Consider the following 21,578-nt stretch of genomic DNA (forward strand, 5'->3'; position numbering starts at 1 on the left):
AGCGATTGATTGAGGCGTATTGACAGACAGGCTTTCGTATACAACAAGGCCCTATAACATGTTTGAGTCAACTCCAGTAAACTAGCGGGTATTCTCTCAACTCCAGGCGGGAATTTGCATCCCACTGTGATGCGCGAATCACCCGTGAAGGCCCACGTACATCTTTGTGAGCCGTGCGCATAATTCACTATCGTCTGACCTGTTAGTTGAAAAAAATCGGTCTGGTTTGACAATCGTATCATGTAGAACGTGGTACAATTTCGTACTAGGCGGTTCGAATCGGTCACCGAGGTAAATCCGACGTGAACAGTGTAACATGCACATAGTTGAACAGAACAGAGCCAGCCTTTTTTGAAGTATTCAGAGGATTTTTTAGCCCAGTGCTTTTCCCCTCACAAGGTTAAACCATGCTGATTAGTCTTGATTCCGGCAAACACACAACCTTCTTTCTTTAAGCAAGACGTTTTGATTTGAAAATTGTCTTTATTTCTCGAACAATAGCGTCGTTTGACCGACCAGGACAGAAGGACCCGGTGCACTGTTCTTCCTCAGACTCACCTCAGGCCACCTACGATTCTCCTGGATATACTTATTCGGAACCGTGTGAAAGTGTTCCCCTTGTCTTGGGTAACCACTTGATTCGCCGGAATAACACCGGACGTGGTGGACTGTCCATGGATCAGTCAGTTTCGCAAGTGGACATCAACTCTATGACCATATACGATGAAGTTTGCCCTGCACAGGATACCAGCTCGATGTTGGATTCCAAAGCACTCGGATACAAATGTCGACGGAATTCATCCTCCTATTCGGCCAATCCTCTAGGAACTCCTTGTTTCTATCCTCGGAATCTTAGGGCACTGCAGCAAAGCTGTCATGACTTAATCTCCTCTGCCGATATGTCCGTTGAGAGCTACTCTGGCGACCAAACCGATCGATGGTGTGTTCCCCCACCGAGCCGAAGACTTTTAGCCCAACCTCTTCCCCCGTTGCCTTCGGTTGGTCCGAGTGGTGCTGAGTCCGTAACTGGCACTATAACCAGTAGTCATGCGTCTTCAAGTCTAACACCTGATGACTGTGCCTTTTCCCCTGTCGTGAACTCGGAGGTACGTGGTATTGTTGAATGTTGGTCATTTTTGCTACTGAAGGACAGCTCGCTGACTTTTTAATCTAAACCTTTCCACCTACAGCCCAGTCTAATTCATTGGTAAGTGCAGCTCCGCCGATATACTTTCACCTTCCTTCACGCAATCTCACAGCGGCATCCTACCTTGCTGTTTTTAGTTAGGTGACCCGCTTTTCTGATTTGAAGGACATCACTCCATTCTGTGTGGATTAGAAACTGCAAACCTGTGTTTACATCATCCACCTGAACAGACTTCGAAACCCACGCATCGGGTTGCAGGAAACAGGGTAATGTTGCTTCTTAAAACGTTCTGTGAGGTGAACACATGGGTATTGGAGTTTTCCAAAACTAGGATGACATTTGGAGTGGAGCAGTCACGTTTGACAGGTCGGTATTGGAGCAACCAGTAAATTTCCTGCTGCTCACAACAAATATGTGATCGGATCCCGCGTAACTCAACCACACAAAGGCCTTATTCCTTTCACCACATATCATAATACTCAAAGTTGCTGGAAACTATTCGACAACCTTTTCTGCCCTTCCTGGAACTCATAAGGTAGGCTTATGTGATCAAGGACGCTCGAAGAGTTGAAAACTCGTGTGGGCTAGTAATTTCAGCCTGATGTCAAGTGACATTTCAGCCCCATATCAAGTGTGACTCAGATCTGTCCAATATTCCAGTCCCACAGGCTGCGCGGAGATGGAATTCCTTCACCAACTTTAACAGCTGGTTTTTATTTCCCGTTAGCCAGGGGAATCGGAGATTGAGGGGGAATAATCACACAAGAGGAGGGATTGAAGAACCTGGTTTGGCACAGAATTAAAATGTCCTCAAGACGTCCTCATAGGGAAAGCTGTGCTTGATGCCGGGTGGTATATTAAGATCCTGCGTCAATTTTTTCGACTCCAGATATTTGACGAAGTTGCTTTCTGGCTACATTCCTCCGTTATTCTAGATCGGTAAACGAAAACGGTAGTTATGATAAGGTGTATCAGTTCTTTCTAACGGTTTCTGGAACCTCGGGTAACATTCCTTCCATTTTTCAAAGTAAATTTTGTATGAATTTTCAGCTCAATAATGTGAAATCCCACTGAATCTGAGTTGCTGAAGTCCTTTGAAGTTCCCTGATAGTTCTTCTAGCGCATTATCCTCGTCTCCTCCAAAAATGGTGATTTTGAGAACTTGGTCAAATTGTACCAAGTGTCTTTTTGTGGGGACCAACCTCGTGTGCGGAATCCCGCACCAAAACCACTCTGGCGCTTACAGTTAGGCGCTTCTACGTCCGAGAAGCACAATCCGCACGCGACTGGTCAAAATTTGGACCGCTTGTCAGTCCAACATAGTGATGAGCTGTGATTGGTCGAGTGTAGATCCAACAGCCAATCATAATTCAGTATCCGCCGGATGCTGTCTCCAGAAGACGCTGGAATTTCCGGAATGTTGTCGCCTGATACACTTGAAGAACGCGCGCTGTACATGTGTTTTTGACGTGATTTTGGGTGTTTACTACACGTTGTGCAGCTCTGGTGGTACTTTTGCTGAAAGTGTTCAGAAAAACGACATGCGCGTCGGTTTATACTCTAACTTTTTTCGCTGCATTTTTTGTCAGCCTTACCACCAATAAGGGATTCTCGGCATATATTATCCAGGCGGTGTGCCAGTTAACCTTCGCCCTAAGGTTTTCAATGTCTTCCCTCCATCTAGTTGTCACCTGGTTATTAATCTCTTGCCTGCAAGAACCTTCCCAGAAGTCACACGCATATCCGTCTTCATAATACACAAACCTGCCACCTCGGCTAACCTCTTTTTAACCTCGCCTTTTTCCTAACAAATGGGTCGATTGGCGTTTTCCGGTCACTGTGTCAGAAACGTTTTGCACTTATTCTGATTATTCTCCAGTGTTGCGATTAATTTTGTCGAAATTTCGTCTTGTCACTGAGGCCAACTCATTTTGAAAACCTGAGAGGCACTGTACAGTTGTTCATCCTTACTGGGAATCGAAACGCCAGTAGGGAGCTGATTCCTCACCGTTTGATCACGATCGGCAGTGTGATTAACCCTCACTCAGACAGGACATAGCGTCACTCATCCTTCACATACTGACGGCCCCTCAAAAGACGGTTTCTCTCTTGTGGAATTATTTCTCTGAGCTACTTATGGATTGTTAGTAGTCTAGCTCACAGCGAGGGTAATATTCTTCCTAGTTAGGATGAAACAGCCCCACTGTGAACGCTTCTCGGCATGCGGAAGAGAGTAGCTTCACTTATAAAGTTTCCACTAAAATAGCACACGCACTTGGACTAGCTCGTTTGAGAGGGGATACTTTGTTGGATAGCTTAGTGGACTTCGTACACATTCAACTTACCCCGTGACGCTTGCCTGGAGTTGCTATATCTGGTGTAGTTCTCACTCCTCTTTTAGGCTTTCGTCAACCTGGGCACCAAAAAGCTATCAGAGGGTTGTGATGCCGATAGCTTTGATATTTCGGCTACTTTTCATTTATATACAACTCTTTACCTATTCGCTACGCTTTGTACCAAAACGGCTACTCAAACCCGCCGACTTAATTATTTCAGCCCGAACTGCTGCACTCTTCCACGGGGTCGGCCAAAACACGTTCTCGCAATCACCGGCCTCCTCGAGATCCTCAAAATCTTTCATGTCCCACCCGAAGACGTCATTCCAGTCTCGGTAGTATGGATCATTATGAACCTACGTGCTGTCAGTCTGTTGGATTGTATCCGGATGAACTTGCTCCCTTTTCTCCTGATGGTCGACCGATTTTGGACGATGGAGACGTCTTTCTGCAGGACATGGAATCCTCTACATCACGCACGGGTTGCACACTTCTCTCAGGCCAGCTTCGAAGTCAAGGGACAAGCACCACCCACGTCGATTTTCCTTCTAACATATCTCTGCTCTATCAGGATGGTGAGTTGAATCGATTTTTAACAAGGCCCGCTTTTTGTATGCTGGTGGATGGTCAAGGGAGGCTTTTTTTCGACGAAAGGACAGTCGTTCGTCTGTAGCACCCTTTCGCTTCCCAGCTGCTACGCCAACGGAAGGAGGCACGAGAGCTGAGATGTTGTCACATTGCCCGAGCCTAGACTGGAGCAATCGATATGCCTGGCAGCCTTTTCGAACCATAGACTGTCCGGTCCGTTAATTGGCGCCTTAACCATCGAGATATCTCGAGCTTCCAAGCTTTTTATGTGCCATGAAAATAGCAAATTTTGATCACTCGCAATACAAAGCCCAGGTGGTTCGCAGAAAAGAAAAGAATGGTTGCCCTAGAAGGTTAGAGATACGCAATTTGTCGAACTAGACGAGTCTCATGGTCCTGTACGCGTTACGAGTTACGAACCAGAAGCAACCGCGCCAAGTAAGGCGCGATTGGGTTCTAGCTGTCAACTGTTTGCCTCGACTTGGGCAGTCCCTCAAGCATTTAAACAAACCTTAGCAGCTCAGCACTGAGTCTGTGTAATATCCGGTCAACTCTCTGAACGAGCTTGTTCTGAAGGCAACTAAATTCACAAGCATGGGGATGACAGAACGACTTGAGGGGTCAGACGATCAACACAAATTCTGTTGCTTTGGGGTCAGGGAATCAACAGCTCTTAGGTTAGTATGACCATTAACAGCAATTCGTTGCACTCTACTCTGAAAGAACCGATTACGAGAGGAGAACGCCGTGGAAGCCGAAGGTCGCATGAGTTCAAGAAAGTAAAAGAAATTAAGGAAGAGGTCAAGAAAAGGAATGATTAAGAAAAATGAGTCTGACCGCTGCATTGTTCCTGCCCACTTCTGAAACGTCGAAAAACAGCAGGCGCTATATTGTAGTATGCGATCGTTTTCAAACCAACTGTAATTAGCGGTATCTTTGTATTTTTCGATGATACCCTATCGGAATACCCTACTAGTTCGATGGGCAATATTTTGGGTGGGGTGGGATGGCCCAAGTGGTTAGAGCGCGAATTTACTGACCGGGAGGTCCGTGGTTCGAACCGGACTTTTGACTCTCGACTTCCGCTGTCCAGGCTTGGGCGACCTGGCAGTATCCCAGCCCTCGTGCCTCCTTCGTGTGGCATGGCAGCTAGGCACTGAAAAGGTGCTACAGCTGAACGATGATGATGATGATGAATATCTTGGGTATCATCTTCGCACGCATTGTCTCGCGGACTGAACCTTTGACTTTTCCCCACAGCCCACGACCGGTTTCGCCCTTTTACTTGAAACTAAATTGCACGAAATTAGGGAATATACACTCACTTGCAAACAAATTTGGTTTTGCGAGAGACTCACTCGGAACCCAGCTGAATCTCTGTACTGGAAAATGTCTGTGCAGTACCAGGCATGCCAATGGTCGGAGGTATTACCAATACAGTCTCTTAGTCTTTAGGTTGGGGCTTGGAACATGTGTAATGAGTTGTTCCACAAAAAATGGTAATCCATTGGCATTTTCCGCCCAACACCGCTTCTGAGCCAAGGACTTTAATCGTCTTCGTGGGCTCCTCGACATTATCCTACCCCAGTACAACTATAAATCGCACAATTACGGCAGCGAAGCATGGGTGTTGAACACTGATGTTATATTGTCTATGATGATTATGCGTACGCTGACGGTTCTCACCCGCTTTGGAAGATTCCAGCGCGGCTTTGTGGAGCATTCTGCGATGACCCTGTCTAGGTTTGTACAACATCGTAGTATCTGAGCTCTTCCTTGGCATAGTAATCATGCACCGAAGTAGTGTTACTGCTGTTTTTAGTAACAATTGTTAGCTATTTGTACGATCCAATCAACGTTGAACGAACGCCTCGGACACACTTGGTATGGTCTTCATTGGTATCAGTTCAATTCGACTACATCAAGGAGAATCAGTACACAGCATACCTACTAAATATCGCTGAAGAAGATTACGGTAGTGTTGTATTGCGGGTGGCTGCACTCAGCCTGCCAGACTAGGCGATAAGGGGAAGACATATAACCCTGGACACGGCTGTATTGTCAGGACAAAACATACGGAGCTTCTGTATAGCATGACCACAGGGCCAAATAGGGTCGTTCACTTGTTCATTCTGTACAGTCAATGACGGTGTTCCGGTCGTGGACATTTTCAGTCCCGCTCTACTGGTCGTTGGTTGCCAAAGTGTTTGGTGAGCTCCGCCAACGCACCATCTATCCGAAACATGTCGTACTGATGGTGACCTTGGGGATACGTCATTCTCTATACATGTGCATCTACATATCTGGGCGCGTCCTGACAGGTGGTCATTTTCCTGAAGGAAGGTACTCAGAAGGTTGCTGAAAGCTCTTCCCTATGAGGTTGACAAAAACTCTGAGTCGGTGCCCACGTGGTGAGCCTCACGCGGGGTCAAACCGGTCATGGGCTGTCGGAGAGTATTCAGCAAGCTGGTAAACAGTATCCTTCGAGAAAATGTACCACAGTTTGTCAACTATTTTATTTACTGAAACATGCCCCAGCTTTTGTGTAGCACTTCGAGTTGACGGATACCGTAGGCAGGGGATCCAGCTGGTATTCAAGGGAGTTTCCCGTTACAGCGAATATTTGTCGAGTAATGGTAACCAGCCGACAGTAACGTTGGCTCATTCGTCGGTCTCTAGCTACTATGGCGCCTGTAAGGAATTCATCGCTGATGCCAGATGCCGTCTTGTCCGAACATCTACCATTAGAGGTCGGTTTCTTGTGCCAGGCTAAGTGGATTGGGTAAACTTTGTATCTATTGGATGTAATGAAACAACTTGTGGCTGGTTGCTTAGGCCTAATTTCAAAGTGAACCTGACAGATCAGCTCAAAATTCGCCAAGGACTGTTCTCAGTTCGGATTGGTTGGCTTGCAGTAATCTCCTTGGTTCGCTAGGAATCTTTAAGATGTGGTTACCAGGCCATAAGTGAGAACGACCCAGTTGGTTGCAGAATATCAGCTCAGGTGTCGAAGTAAGCCCATCGGTATATGACAACTTGGAGATAACCTTATAAAGACGAACGCCTTTGATACCTGCCAGCTTTCGGATAGTTGTGTCGCAGCGCCTCGTTTCTTTTCACACGGACTTCCGTCGGATAATATACACCTCTCCCACGTGGTAATTTCGGAATGCAGCCTAATTCGGAGTTGACTTTTAAAACGAAGTCGTAGCAGTGTTGGGATTAGCCACTCTCTTGTCCGCTGTTGTGTGGTAGTTCAAATGCGGTTGGAACGACAGCGGCTGTGGCGCGTGTTTTCGTCAGCCGTCCTGTCGGCGTGCCTAGGCAACTGTTCCGTCTGTGTGGGTCTACTTAAATCATTCTAGTAGTGTAAAATTTAGTGAATGGACTTGCGGATACTGTGGTCAGTTTCTGCTTGTTTGGCAACTTGTGAAGCAGTACAAGTCTGGTCTTTGCGATCATTGTTACTTAAATACTTATTGAAGCAGTTCGAACACTGTGGGGTGGTGTCAAAACGACGGCCAACGACCCTCTACGTCACTTTTTGCGGCTTACTCGAGGATCAGTCGACTTCATGAATGTTGCGGATTCCAGCTGTCTACTTTCAATGGTTAACGGGAAATCGTTTGCAGATGAACGCTAAATATTTTAGAGCTACGATACGACCGATGTCTCGTTCAGCACCGGGATTTTCTCAGGTGTTTCATTTCTGGCGTTTACGACAGCATGACATCGGTGTTCAACATTGATACTTCGCTGCCTTATTGTGAAGAAAACGATAAAAGTGGATGGGGTAAATGACTTAGTTCTGCGTCTCGAACCGGACGCAGTGGGGATCTCGTAGTCCCCATCCAAGAGGCCGAATGGAGATGCCTTGAGGTTCATTAGACCCAGACGGTGCCGCACACTGAATCCACCGGAACTGTCTTGAACTGTTAATCTTTGCGCATCACTGAGGAGTTAAATTCATCGATTGCTCGTCGGCTTATGCGCCTGTCGAATCGGTAGGATGGATGTGGCCATGCGCTCCGGAACGTGCAGTCTCTCTCTTTACAATTCAAGGAGAATCGCTGGAGAATTTCGCATGCCTCGGCAATTGTATGAGCTCTGATGGAGCCATGTTCGATGAAGCAGATGGGCGAATTTCAAGGGTCGGAATTACCACAATCTGTCCCTCACGATGATAGTCATTGATGTGGGCGTTGTCGCATACGGCTGGCTGCAGGTGAGAGCTGATTGTCATCTGAGAACTAGGTACTGTAACATATGATCTACTCGTTGGCCAGGAGTTTTACTCACTCATATCGTCATATATTGTTCATTACACGAAAGCCTACCTCGTTCTCGCAATCTAGCTGTCCCAAAGTCAGGCAGACGTTTGCTAATCTTCATACTTTATACAACTGTAGACCGTTGTTGTCATCACTCCTACCCCCTTAGTGTAACAAAGATTTACTAGGTCATGTAATCGCTTCAACCGAGGCCAACATTCACGGCCCTTACTTTTCCAGTCTCTTCTTGTGAAGCAGTGTTATGTAAACCCTGAAAATATTTCACCCGTTCGCTGTCCAGTAAGTTGCTGGACTCCAAATGAGCCTGTCCACTTCGGGATTCTCACTCAGAGGACCAAACTTCTGCCTTCCCTTGCGGCCGTTGGGCTGTGAACTAGCAACATCAATACGTGAAATCGATGTGGTGTCAGTTGGCCTCCGGTGTCTGCCGCATGTACAAAACGATATGCTTCTTCATGATGACACTACGCTTGCTCCTCCACAAGGTCCCCTTTCTCCAAACTGAAATCATCAGGCGAGATGGCTCAGTGGTGAGAGCACGAATTTAATGACCGGATGGTCCGTGGTTCGAACCCAACCTCTGCATCTGAACTTCTCTCTAGACTTGAGCAACCCTGCAGTATCCTAGTTCTCGTGCTTGCTTCGGTTGGCGTATCACCTAGGCTTGGAGAGGGTGTTACAGCTGAACATTGTTTTTTTCCACCAGGCTAGAAGCTTCATACTGGTCGAAAATGGCAGAAATTGTAGGTGGTCTTGGTGAGAAGTTTCCCATCGGCACAACGAAACTGGAAGTCAATAACTCATCGGAGGGTAGAATTCTTCATCTAAGTACTAATCATTCAGTGAATTCATAAAAAAGACAGTTGTGGCCAATCTGTAGCTTCACACGTGAACTTTTTCGCATCTCTAATCTACGCGAATTCATGGTAGCGCTCCGCTCAACGTTATCGGTGAAAAATTCACCGCAACACAACCTGGCCAACGTTTCTTTAAATGGAATAATTGTCTGTTAATGCAGCCTGGTTGGTTCGATATAATTTAAGCCTGCCTATTCTTTGATGAGGATGATGAGAACTCAGAAAATTTCAATTTTAAGTTGCTCAACCAACCATGTAAACAGACTGATGGACTAGCGAAGGGTAGGCCGCTGTGTCCGGTTCTTGTGAACGTTTTCATGATCATTGTAGAAGGACACTAGACCGATTATTTGTCCAAACTTGCCTGACACAAACAATCGTTCATCTGCCGTGCCACATGAAGGAGGCACGAGGGCTGGGATACTGCCAAGTTGTCCAAACCTAGACAGGGGAAGTCGAGAGGCAGAGGTCGGGTTCGAACCACGGACCTTCCGGTCAGTGAATTCGCGCTCTAACCACTTGGTCCATCCCGCAAGCAATACGTGGAAGTTACTTCGGTCGTTGTAAAGATTGAGCGATACGATGCGTCATCATCATGTTGACGATGACCATGATGATGCACGGAAGAGGCCTACAAGTTTACGCGATATCCGGGCATTTTGCTTACACATAGATAAGATGTGTCTTTTAAACGCACTTTCTACGGAAAATCCCCGGCTGCTTTGGACAATACACGAATTGTCGCAACTTTACTCCTTTGAAGTACAACTACAACGTTGTCCGGACACTTGGGCACGCAGAACCTGCCTGTCGATTGACCCCTTCCGTGACCCAGGACCAAGATCATACAAGAGGATGAATACTCACTTCGCTTTGTGAAGCGATATATTGCGGCGAGTGACAGCAGTCAAGCGTGGGATACTTACCAAGAGGCCCGTCTGCTTGGAGCTTCCTCTTAAAGGGCCCAAAATATTGCTCGCCTATCCACTCTGTCGACAAGGGCGTACAACGCCGCAAGACTACCAGTGAAAGGAGGAAGGCCTTCGTTGTGAAGTTATTTATTAGAAAATGACAACTACCCAGTTACAGACTATTGGACAGGGAAGCAAATATCTAGTTGGCGTCTTATTCACAAAAACTGAACATCCATCCTCTCTTGAACGCGTCTTCCTGAACTTTCCTGAACATTCGTTGACTCAAATCATTTTTTGCTCAAATCCAAGCAAAGCGACTCCACAACTTCCGAAACAGATCTTCCTTTTCAAGAGACGCAAGGCGAGTCTACAAGGAAACATACTACTTGCATGCCTCCCCCATCAGCAGTATCACCATTACGCCGGTATTCAGGTAGACCCGAGGATTATCATTACCTTCTGTTTGGGATGGGAAACCTATTGGCACAAAATGACAATGTAAACATCGATTCCCTTGTTACCTTGGAGAGCTGATGAGTTTCTTATGTCTAGGCTAAAACCACATGTTCGGGCTACAAAAACTACGTTCCAATCCTAATCCAACGGTCGCTACCTATCGGAAGTCCCTAGCGATATCAGTTGACCAGCATCTGATGTTGACTGGTCACCAGGTGTTGTACGTCAGATTTCATCATCCTGCTCCGCCGAGGCCTTCGCCGTGAAACTTGGTCTCAGGAATAGCTCTTTATGACGGTCAGAATGTCATAGACTTCAAATGCTTCTTTGCCTGGTTTTTGTCATGCAGTGTCTACCAGCTTGCCTAGAGTAGCACCTTTAAAAACCGTTTTCAGGTGTTGTGTACTTCAAACCAGTGGTGCAACGTTCAAATCGGTCCTCGGTTCCTCACTCCGCTCACTATGGAATATCAAAAGGCACGGTAGCCTAAGACAGCCGTTTATGGAGATAAGGGGTTACAACTGCTCCACATGGTCAAGCTAGAATCATCATGGGGCAAGAATCACCGGGCTCTAATCCTCGACCCAGATTGGCTGATACTCTGACCAATCGAACAAGGGGTTACAACTGCTCCACAAGGTCAAGCTAGAATCATCATGGGGCAGGAATCACCGGGCTCTAATCCTCGATCCAGATTGGCTGATACTCTGACCAATCGAATCACGGCTTCGTTTAGTACGTAGCCTGCATGTGACAAATCCGCCCCGTTGACGTCAGTTTCGGTTTTTAGGGGGACAGTTAATTAATTGGTAATGAGAAGCGGGACAAATCAGGAATAACCGCGTATGCGTTCAACAGCCTGATTGCACAACTAAGAGATCCCGACGCGGAACGAATAGGTATATACGTTTTTTCTCTAAAATCCTGAGTGTTCATCGTTCTCTTGCAGTTCTGGTTACATAGCTATTGATGAATGTAGCTCAATGGCCGTATCTTTTCCGGTCTTTTTCGCCCAGTACATTTTCAACAACATTCTTATCCCTTCGTCTGCTTAGATCCCACGGGCCTTGCTTGGACAGACAGTGCCTCGCCTGTGTGGTCTGAGGATTCACGGTTTAACAACAAGTCGGTCAATGCCGCCGCGGCTAGACGCAGTGTTTCGTGTGTGACAGGTACCAAACCTACCATCAACGATCCACGCACAGTGGCAACTCTGCCTCCTCGTAGCGAATTACCCCCGTTCGTGTATCCACCTGACACCTCACGCCCCAATCCATTCGATGACCTACGCCCAAACTTGTTAGTATCCCTAACAAACGATCACTCATTGTCCTCGACTTCATCGCAAACAGCAACGTCGTCGGGTGTGGCGCTGACTGCGGGTTCATTCTCCTCAGGGTCTGGTGGGACGACGCGGCCCTCGTCCATGGCAATCACGTGGCCACCACCACCTACTCTAACCGAAGAACCGGATTTTCCCGGGTCCGATTCAGACGATCATCACAACCATGAAAAGCCTCAGTCGCGGACGACCCCTACAAGTCCTCGGGATTCAGATGGACAGGATACACGTACTAATGTATGTGCTTGAATTGAGTAGGGTTGCTCCCCCCCCCCTAATTTTGGCTTCTGCTAGTATGAGCTAGTGATCCTTGTCTTGCGTGTTCAGTGGTCCTTACAGCTCCCATTTAAACATGCCTTCATTATTGCTACTCCCTTTCTATGTGAAAGTCGTGTGTGCACAGGCATAACCTCTTCAAATTCGCATGTTCTTCGGCTGTGGGAACCAGAATGTACAGAAAAAATCACCTGACCTCCAAAGTTAGCGTTCCATCAACTTCTATTTGGATGATGGACTCCCTTGAATTCGCCAGGGTTCGTTTTGCTCATGCGGTCGTTCTGGGGGCTTCTGGCGTGGACGGTTGCGTTCAAATGTCTCATCCTTATGTCACATTGTAAAGTGTTGTAACATCAAGCGTTGAAGTATCTGGACTTATTGTGTTTTGCTTCATTCCACTGACGTTTATCGACTGACACTGATAAATTTCTTCCAGTTCTCATGCCTCTAACTTGTTCGTGCACGTGGTCTGTCGATCCAGAATTTATTTTTCGATTGTCAGTGGTAGTATAACTTGAGCGCTGTCCAGGGAATTTGAACTCGAACTTGTGTGAGCTCAAGGCACCTATTTGTTTTGCGTGTATCTCAGGAATTTTACCGCTTTGCGCGTTCTCTGAGGAGGCGTGGTCAACGACTGGTTTCTAATGTCTGATGCGTTTTTATCCGAACTGGTCGCATTCTTACTTGAGGGGACGAAAGAATGAGCAACGGTGAATGTTGACTTCGCACTCACATTACTCTCGTTTGAACAATCGTCTTACTGTCCTGGCGTAATTCTTTTGGTTAGTCCACAACAAACAGGGGGAGCACTGGACTCGAGTACCGCTCATCAGTAGTCCATATCCTTGGTTGTTTCGGGATTTGAACTGTTCCTCGTTCAGCTGTAACATCCTTTCGATGCCCAAGTGCCAGGTCCCTCGAAAGAAGCACGAGGGCTGGGATACTGCCTGATTGCCCAAGCCTAGACAGGCTTGGACACTCAGAGCCATCAGGATGTAGTAACATACCGAGTGGACAGGGCGATAAACGTCAACTCTGAAACGCGAGTGGAGAAGCTCAAATTAAAATGCCATCTGAACGAACATTATGAGAAAGTGAGGTTTGGAGCCAAGTTGACAGAAGGCTCAAGTGGTTAGACCGCAGATTTACTGACCGAAAGGTCCGTGGTTCGAACCCGACCTCCGCCTCTCGACTTCCCCTGTCTAGGCTTGGGCAACCCGGCAGTATCCCAGCCCTCGATCTTCCTTCCGGTGGCATGGCAGCTAGGGTGTTAAAGCTGAGCGATTTTTTCTTGACAGAAGTCATTATCGAAGCGCACTCGATGGGGTGCTTCTTTCCGCTTTTTACTGTACCATGCAGTTTGTCCGTTCTGATTTTCTTCTGTTGGACACTCCTCTTGTGGAATTTTTCTCCATTATGTTGACTAGAAACAATATACTTATGGAAAAAACAGTTGGTCTCATTATTCTGTCGCTTTATCGCGATGTCTACCGTTTCTGCCGCCTAATCCTGTTGTCGTGCTTTCCATGAACATAATGGCTGCACTCGTTGTTCAGCTGTAGCACCCTTCCGGTGCCTAGCTGCGGAGGCTGGGATACTGCCAGGTTGCCCAAGCCTAGACAAGGGAAGTCGAGAGGTAGAGGTCGGGTTCGAACCAAGGACCTTCCGGTCAGTAAATCCGCGCTATAACCACTTAGACCATCTCGCCCCCTGCACACCTAGCAATGTACGTTTGCACAAACGACAAAATTCGATGTGTGTGTGTGGATCCATTCAATCCGACTTGAGGTGGTCCTGAAAATGGATATTCGAGTTAACAAATGCCTTTTAGATTTGACTCTTTACTTGAGCGATAACCACGTGTCTGGTGCAAATCGGTATGACGCTATCGGTTTGACTCCCCAAAATACATAGTTTGTAAAGTTTTTCAGTTTTTTTGGGTACAACTTACCCGATATGTGCCGCCAAATCCCGATACCTGATAGCTATTCAGAGGTGAGATGGCCCAAGTGGCTAGAGCGCGAATCTACTGACCGGAAGGTCCATGGTTCGAACCCGACCTCTGCCTCTGGACTTCCCCTGTCTAGGCTTGGGCAACCTGGCAGTATCCCAGCCCTCGTGCAACCTTCGGGTGGCATGTCACCTGGGCACGGAGAGGATGTTACAGCTGAGCGGTTATTTATTTTTTATGATTGTATAGCTGTTCATTTCACAATTCCAGGTTGTTGGGACTGTTGCAAAGACCGAAAATGGCACTGCTGCGTCGAGAAGAAATCAATTCCAATCTAAGTCGACCAAACCGACTGTGAAACGTATGCATACGTTTAGTGGGGTTGATCGGAGTACGCAATGCCCGTTATCGTCCGCAACATTGTCAGACCTTCCCACCAATGCTTCACTCCTGCTGGTCACAACTCAGTTAGAAGAAGTGCAGCAAGGTGCTAAGAAATTGCGATCAAGACAGTGAGTGGTTCTCAAAATTTTATCTTTCCACTTCTGTAATCATCATGCTGACCTCGACCTTATTTGGTCACCGTGGTATTGCCGATTGGCACCGTTTTTTCATGAGACCATGTTTTTTGGTCTGTGTTTTGCTATTCTAAGGATTCCCGTTCTTCACGATCTTTAAATGTGTCCCATAACTCGAGTACGTTTCAATTCGTTTATTCACCAACACTTTCATGGCAAGCTCTCCCCTTTCTATACTACAACCCCAAAAGTTCAACCACTTACTCTGTTTTATTTTCAAGAAATTTGATATTTTTTCATTCGTACTTCGCCGGTTAGACTGATGAGTAATCGACGATCTCCTGATCCATATTCTCCCTCTGTCTGTGGTTCGAACTCGATCTCTGCCTCTCGACTTTACCTGTCTAGGCTTAGGCAACCCGGCTGTATCCAAGCCCTTGTGCTTCCTTCGGGTAGCATGGCAGCTAGACACCGGAATGGTGCCGTAGCTGAGCGATTCTGTGGCAGTTCAATTTTCCTACACGGTCATCACCCCGTTCGAATGGCTCCACTATTCTCCTATTGATTGTTTCTACTCTGATGCTTTGAGTTCTCAACTTTTCATTTCAGCGCTGCACTGTCATTTCGCCTGGCGAACCGCCTTGTTCGTGAGCAAGTGCACACGGCTAAGGAACTCAACGAAAATGGCACGGAATTTGAAAACAGGTCACATTCGACGACCCCTCCTTCTGAAGACTCCACGGAGAATCGGTCAAAGCTACCAGCAGCGTCACCCTATGACAACAGCGCGGATGAAGGTGATGAGGCTACCTCGAGCTTGTGCGCTCGGTTGGCTGCCATCGAAATGTTAATTCAACAGGCGGAATCGATTGAGACGCGTTTACGCGATGAAGTCAACCAGTACATGACGACCGATGTAAGGGTACCGCCCGAGTTGGTAAGCGTCTCCTTTCACATGTCTCAACCTGGTAGCCTTTCTATCCTGACGCTTCTTTGTTCTTTCTACTTGAGTTCAGCTGCGATGAGTTACAACGCGCGATGTCGCCTGGTTGCCTAGATGATTGTCTGGAGGTGTGTGCACCTCTGAATGATTGTGGTAGGATAGCACCAAATCCCATTCACTTTTTTTTCTTCAAAACAAGGCTTTTGAATAAATCATGGTTTTTCGGCAGAGAATTATCAGTGTTGAACACACGGACGTTATGTTATCGATATGGTGACAATTTTTTTTTACAGTATCTCATAATTCATGAAGGTTTCGGTCCATCATTTGCGCTATCAAAATGACTCTACCAATCGAAATCCATCTTTTCAGTTTCCGTCCTCTGTCCGTTTGCGTCGGAAACAGCTGCTGCCCAACTCTTGCACACCTGAGTCTCCAGCCATTAGTGTCATTTCGGTTCGGCATCGTGCAGGATCAAAAATGTCAACTGCCCTGGATAGAAATTCATTCTTTCAAACATAGTCGACATTTGGCGTTCATTAGGCGGTGACATCATGTTTGGTGGTAGGTCCCAAAGTTTAGCAACCTTTTTTTTGAAAGGCCTCGACGATGGTCCGTACACACTATTGGTCCAGGGCCTGCGGTGGCCCAGGTTCTCTTGCAAGTGAATTAGAGCATAGATCTGTCTCAAGACTGGGCCCACACACGTTCTCTCACACACTTGCCTCTCTCGTCTAGTTAGAATTACGGGTTAGCATCCGAAACCCCTTCAAGATTTCACTTGTATTTCACTTGTTCACCTCATCAGAACCGTACGACAAGATAAGCTAGTCGGTCGAAACAGCAAAGGTCACATGGGTTTATTGCTACCAGTGTAACAGTATATATTACTGATGTAGCTTATGAGTAGCGTCTTGTCCAAGCCCCTTTCCCACATCCGATGCTTCATCAGAAATTGCGGGACTCTTTTACAGTGTCTTTCATTACTGTTTACTATTCACAGAACGTCCAGGAAAGTTCCAGGGGACGGTTGAAAGTGTTCACTTTTCAAAAACTCTGTGCAGATGAGATATTTACTTTCGTGTCTAATAGCTTGTAACCGCTTAGGTCGTGTTCGCTAGTGCACCACCTCGTACTGAAGGGTGTTTGCCCTTTCATCAACTCAACTTTTGGCTGCCTTAGTGGACCAACTGTTGAGCCGCTCTCATCTGCCGTCTGTTAGTGGATCATGATTGGCTGTAAGGGCCACACCGTCGGCCAATCAGAGCAGCCGAGATAAGAGCAGAGTCAGTACACTTATTTAAATACCAATTTAGTCTTTACGATGATGGGGAGTTTTCAGCAACCTTGTGAGTAGTCTGTTACATCAGTACACCTAGTTTTCTTCCTCTCGGCTGATCGTTATTTTCCAAGCAATCCACCTACCCTTGTCCCTCTGACTTCCTCATTTCTGCTGTTAGATTTCGAATACGCCCAGTGAACAATGCCAGACAACGTTGAATGTACACACCCAGGGACGACGTGGACGGTGTCATCGTGCGCGTCCAGCATATGGAATACAAAGCTGTCCTAATACAAATCCGGGTGTTCCACCCGCTGCGCAGCACACCGCTAGGGGACGCGGTCGAGGTGGGCGAAACCGACGTAGGCGTTATTATGGCGGGGTTGGTGGAGGCGGGGCGGTACGTAACCGTCCGAAAGCTTGGAACAAGTCAGACAATAACGGAGGTCACACGGTGGCAGTCTCTCCTGCCTCCTAATGTGCCTCTATCGTTTGTGGTGTAATCTACCCCCTCCCGCACCGTTTTGTTTGTCGCTCTCTTCGGCTGTCCTTCGTTCACCCGTTTGTTCTCTCTTCCTAATCCAGTGCCAACTGTTTATAACTCCGCCCGTCCTGTGCATTTCGCCGAGTGATTCTGCGAATTCCAAGTTGTCGACTTCACCACTGTCTCTGTAAACTTTGTACACATGCACCTATCTTTTTGCTTAATTTGTGCCTTTATTGTTTGGATACTTTTTTACGCGAATTCCTACCTACCACTTAGTATCTATCGCCCACTGTGTGTGTTTCATTACCGTCATTGATTTTTTCTACTGATTAGCTCATCTAGTTTGATTTTTAGGACGACCTTTTTTGCTGAGCCGGTTATTTTGACTGACCCAAATCCATGCTAACCATGTTTGAGTTAGCCGAGCACCTCGGACCGTTGATGTGATTTCCTCGCCCTTTTCATTGTCACATTCAGACCATTGTTTAAGCGAAAACTGGTCCATATCAGCACGCAATTTTCCATGTTCTACACAATATTGCCCTTGCCAGGTTGATTGCCGATAATAACGCCGTTTACGGGACATTTATTTTCGTTGGGTTGGTTATGATGACTGTGCTGATTTTACGCCTCTGTAATGCATTAAGAGGCGGGATGACCCAAGTGGTTAGAGCGCGCGCTTACTAACCGGAAGGTCCGTGGTTCGAACCCGACCTCTGCCTCTCGACTTCCCTTGTCTAGGCTTGGGCAACCTGGCAGTATCCCAGCCCCCGTGCTTCCTTCGAGCAGCATGGCAGTTAGATACCGGAAGGGTGCTACAGCTGAACGCTTTCTCTTTCTTTTCTTTCATTATAGACCACAGATGGGTGAGATGTACGCAGTGCCAAGATACAAAACAAGTGAAGTGATGGATGGTTGTTTTATGGATGTGAGACTTGGCCTGTTCAAGCGGCGGAACTGAGACGTCTTCAGGTGTCCAACAACAGTTGTCTCAGGACCATAGCTTGTGTGGGTTGGTCTCGGCTAATTCGTAACGAGACAATTAAAAAGCGAATTTTCGGTTGTGCAACAGGGACTCCCATTGAACAAGGTTTACAGGACAGCTTTGGTTGGGAGATGTGTTGTGTATGCCTAACCATCGTTAGCCGGAGCAACTGCTGTTTTTTCATGCTCAAATTAGAGTGCCGGAACCAGACAGGTGGTCAGCCCTTCACCTGGTAGAGGGATAAGAAGCGTTTGGGTGCTGTCGGCGCTACTCGCCTACCAGGATGAGGAACGCCTGATCTTAACTGCACTAGTACTAGTCATTGAGAAACTCTCAGACTCTGATGCGAAGCACGACTATCAAGTCCACCCACTGATTTCCCTACTGGCGCCTTGTGATGTTAACTCCTACTAAAAGATACTGTCGGTAACCCTGTAAGATGCTTGGCACTCCGCTTGTGGAACCACAAAGTCAACTAGATCCAAGCACTGGATCACCAAGCTCCGCACATAGTCCTACTGGTCGAGAGTTCAATGCACCTAAACGAACTGTCAGATCTCAAATGAGAAAAAGAATCCGCGAATGATCAATAAACCTAGTGGGTTCAGAAAGTGAGAAGGTCAGATGACACTCTGGGTATGTACGGAAGTTGTTCCAACAGATGCGCGCACCAGGCCCAAACAGGCATCCGATGAGCGAAACAATCACCGAGAGCACTGGATTACTTATCTCTAAAAAAGACTAATAGACGAATCGTTGGTTTGAATGACTTAACAACAACCCATCCGCTGTGGTTCAGCCCGGATTTCTGACCTGCAACGCAGCCCCACGTAGTGAACCTGGAACCCCCGACGGTTTCGGAAATAAGCGGATTCCTTTGTTCACTCAAGTGTCATGACGGGTCATCGTCTCTTGCAATGTCTCAAGTCAAGAGCAAGAGATTTATTGGAATCCCACCCTGGAACGCGAACGGTACCAAAAACAAACTCTTCAAGATCTGTTTCACACCCTTTTGCAGAGTCAAAAGTTTTCCACCTTGCACCTAGCGCTATTCGGAGAATAGTACCCGAGAATGGTCCGAGAATAATACTCGTCTCGATAGGCGATATTTCAACACACTACTGAGCCGAGGAGGCTCAGTGGTTAGGGGGCGAACTTACTGACCGGAAGGTCTGCGATCGGAACCAAACCTCTGCATCAAGACTTGAGCAACCTGAAAGTATCTCATCTATTTCATCCTTACCGCTCCCTTCGGACAGCACGACAAATAGGCACAACTAGGACTACTTTTTCTTTGTATCAGGAACAAGAAGTTAAGATGCAAGCACAGTGGTTGAGCTAAAACAAAATGAATCGTTCGTCTGTAACACCTTTCCGGTACCTAGCTGCCATGCCACTCGAAAGAAGCACGAAGGCTGGGATACTGCCAGGCTGCCGAAGCCTAGGCGGGGGAAGTCGAGAGAGGGAGGTCGGGTTCGAACCACGGACCTTATGGTCAGTAAATTCGCGATTTAACCACTTGAGCTATCTCTGTTGAATTGAATGAAACTATTGGTCAGTAAATTCGCGATTTAACCACTTGAGCTATCTCTGTTGAATTGAATGATGTAAACTATTGGACCATCGAAAATGTAATTTGTTCCTGATCTGTCCATATTCCCCAATGAACTCGTGACAACTGTCGATGGGTATAGCAAGCGAGAGAATTCCTACAAATGCTATAGTTTGACGATACACGAAGGTAGCGAACAAAGTTTGTTTTCTGTGATTGTTCATCTTGGCTAATACATCACAAATTTATATGGTAGCAGAAACCACGTGAAAAGGGTTAAGATCGGGGCTACATACACTTTAGAGAAATAGAAATCAAAGGAAGGGGGGTTGGATGAGTGATAGGTCAATGGGTCACGGAATCAGGTATGTGACGTCAATGTCAGACAGACTTGTGTGATGTTTCGTAGGCCAGTTCAAGTTCAGAGGTCGCACAAGTTTCTTTTGGATGCAAGGTTGCGGATCCAGCAGTCGGATTCCAATTGCCTCTGCGATCGATAGTAGTTTGGATCGTACCAGTTGTGATCGGTTCAGAAGTACCCGGTATATGATGGTGAAGGCTTGCTCCTTGTCTATGACATGACAGGTTTCGGCCAAATGTGATGCAATCGCGCTTGAGCTTGTTTTCTTCCCACTAACACTCAGAGATACGGGATTGTGTTCTCGTATTCTGTCCGACAAACGCCTTGTCGTACGACCAACGTATGATGCTCGGCACGAGCATACGAATGAGTACACACAAAAGCTGGTGGTAGAACGTGGCAATTTGTCCTTCAAGCAGAATTTGATAGTGGAGCTAGGAGTTGGAGCTCATACATAAATTAGCGGTCAAGTATGTCGTATCAACGGAGTTTCTAAGCCTTTTGGTGATTAGTTGCGCGACATAGTCACCTTTGAATGGAAGCCTAATGTATACGGGCTTCTTCCTAACAGAACATTGTGAAGGTTTGGGCTTAACGGCTTCCATAGTCTTGAGTACGAACCTTTCAGGATATCTGTTTTGCAGGAATGTGCGTCCCAAGAACTTTAGTTCCTCTTCTAAGCAGTCTGGTGAGCATATCTTCATTGCTCTCTCGGCCAGGCATATAATTAGGTTGCGATTTTGTTGCAACGGAACGAAGCTATCAAAGTGAATATACTGACCTTTCCACGTTTGCTTTCTGTGGACCTTGCGTCCTATGGTCCCGTCAGTTTTCTTTTTAACATTGACATCGAGGAAACTTAACTGTCCGTTCTGTTCTGATTCGATAATAACCTTGATATTAGCATGGACTGAATTGAAACTGTTTAGTACGTCTGCTGTGCTGATGTTTTCATCGGCAAGAACGAAAATGTCGTCCACGTAGCGGCGATATAATGTTAACCGTCCAATGAGTGCTTCTAATTTTTGAGTCTCTAGCTTGGTCGTGAAAAAGTCTACCAATATGGGACCTAGAGGGGACCCCCGTCCTTCTGTCGATAAATTTGATTGTTGAAAGTAAACTGAACATTGTACGTACAAAGGAGCAGGAGTTCCTTAAGATCCGAGATGGGAACTCCAAAATCCCAACCGTTGCACTCAAGTCACAAACATAGTCTATTGTCTCAGTGAGTGGTATGTTGGTAAACAATGACTCGACGTCCAGGGAGAACATGAAGTGTTTATCAACCTTC

At 46.7% G+C, this 21,578-nt stretch overlaps 1 protein-coding gene across 1 annotated transcript in view; it reads left to right on the top strand.

Moving 5' to 3' along the window:
• The window catches only part of T265_10665 (hypothetical protein), a gene marked incomplete at both ends in the record, with an annotated part of 48,259 nt that extends 27,514 nt beyond the window's left edge, over nucleotides 1-20,745 (top strand). Inside the window, 7 exons of the mRNA XM_009177114.1 lie at nucleotides 502-1,106; nucleotides 3,704-4,058; nucleotides 11,646-12,169; nucleotides 14,430-14,671; nucleotides 15,287-15,614; nucleotides 17,081-17,302; nucleotides 20,512-20,745. Of these exons, the coding sequence (XP_009175378.1) occupies nucleotides 502-1,106; nucleotides 3,704-4,058; nucleotides 11,646-12,169; nucleotides 14,430-14,671; nucleotides 15,287-15,614; nucleotides 17,081-17,302; nucleotides 20,512-20,745 (2,510 nt within the window). The remainder of the gene's footprint in view (nucleotides 1-501; nucleotides 1,107-3,703; nucleotides 4,059-11,645; nucleotides 12,170-14,429; nucleotides 14,672-15,286; nucleotides 15,615-17,080; nucleotides 17,303-20,511) is intronic.
• Between the last annotated feature and the right edge of the window lie 833 nt (nucleotides 20,746-21,578).

Source organism: Opisthorchis viverrini (assembly GCF_000715545.1).
Source record: "Opisthorchis viverrini unplaced genomic scaffold opera_v5_397, whole genome shotgun sequence".
NCBI lineage: Eukaryota > Metazoa > Platyhelminthes > Trematoda > Opisthorchiida > Opisthorchiidae > Opisthorchis > Opisthorchis viverrini.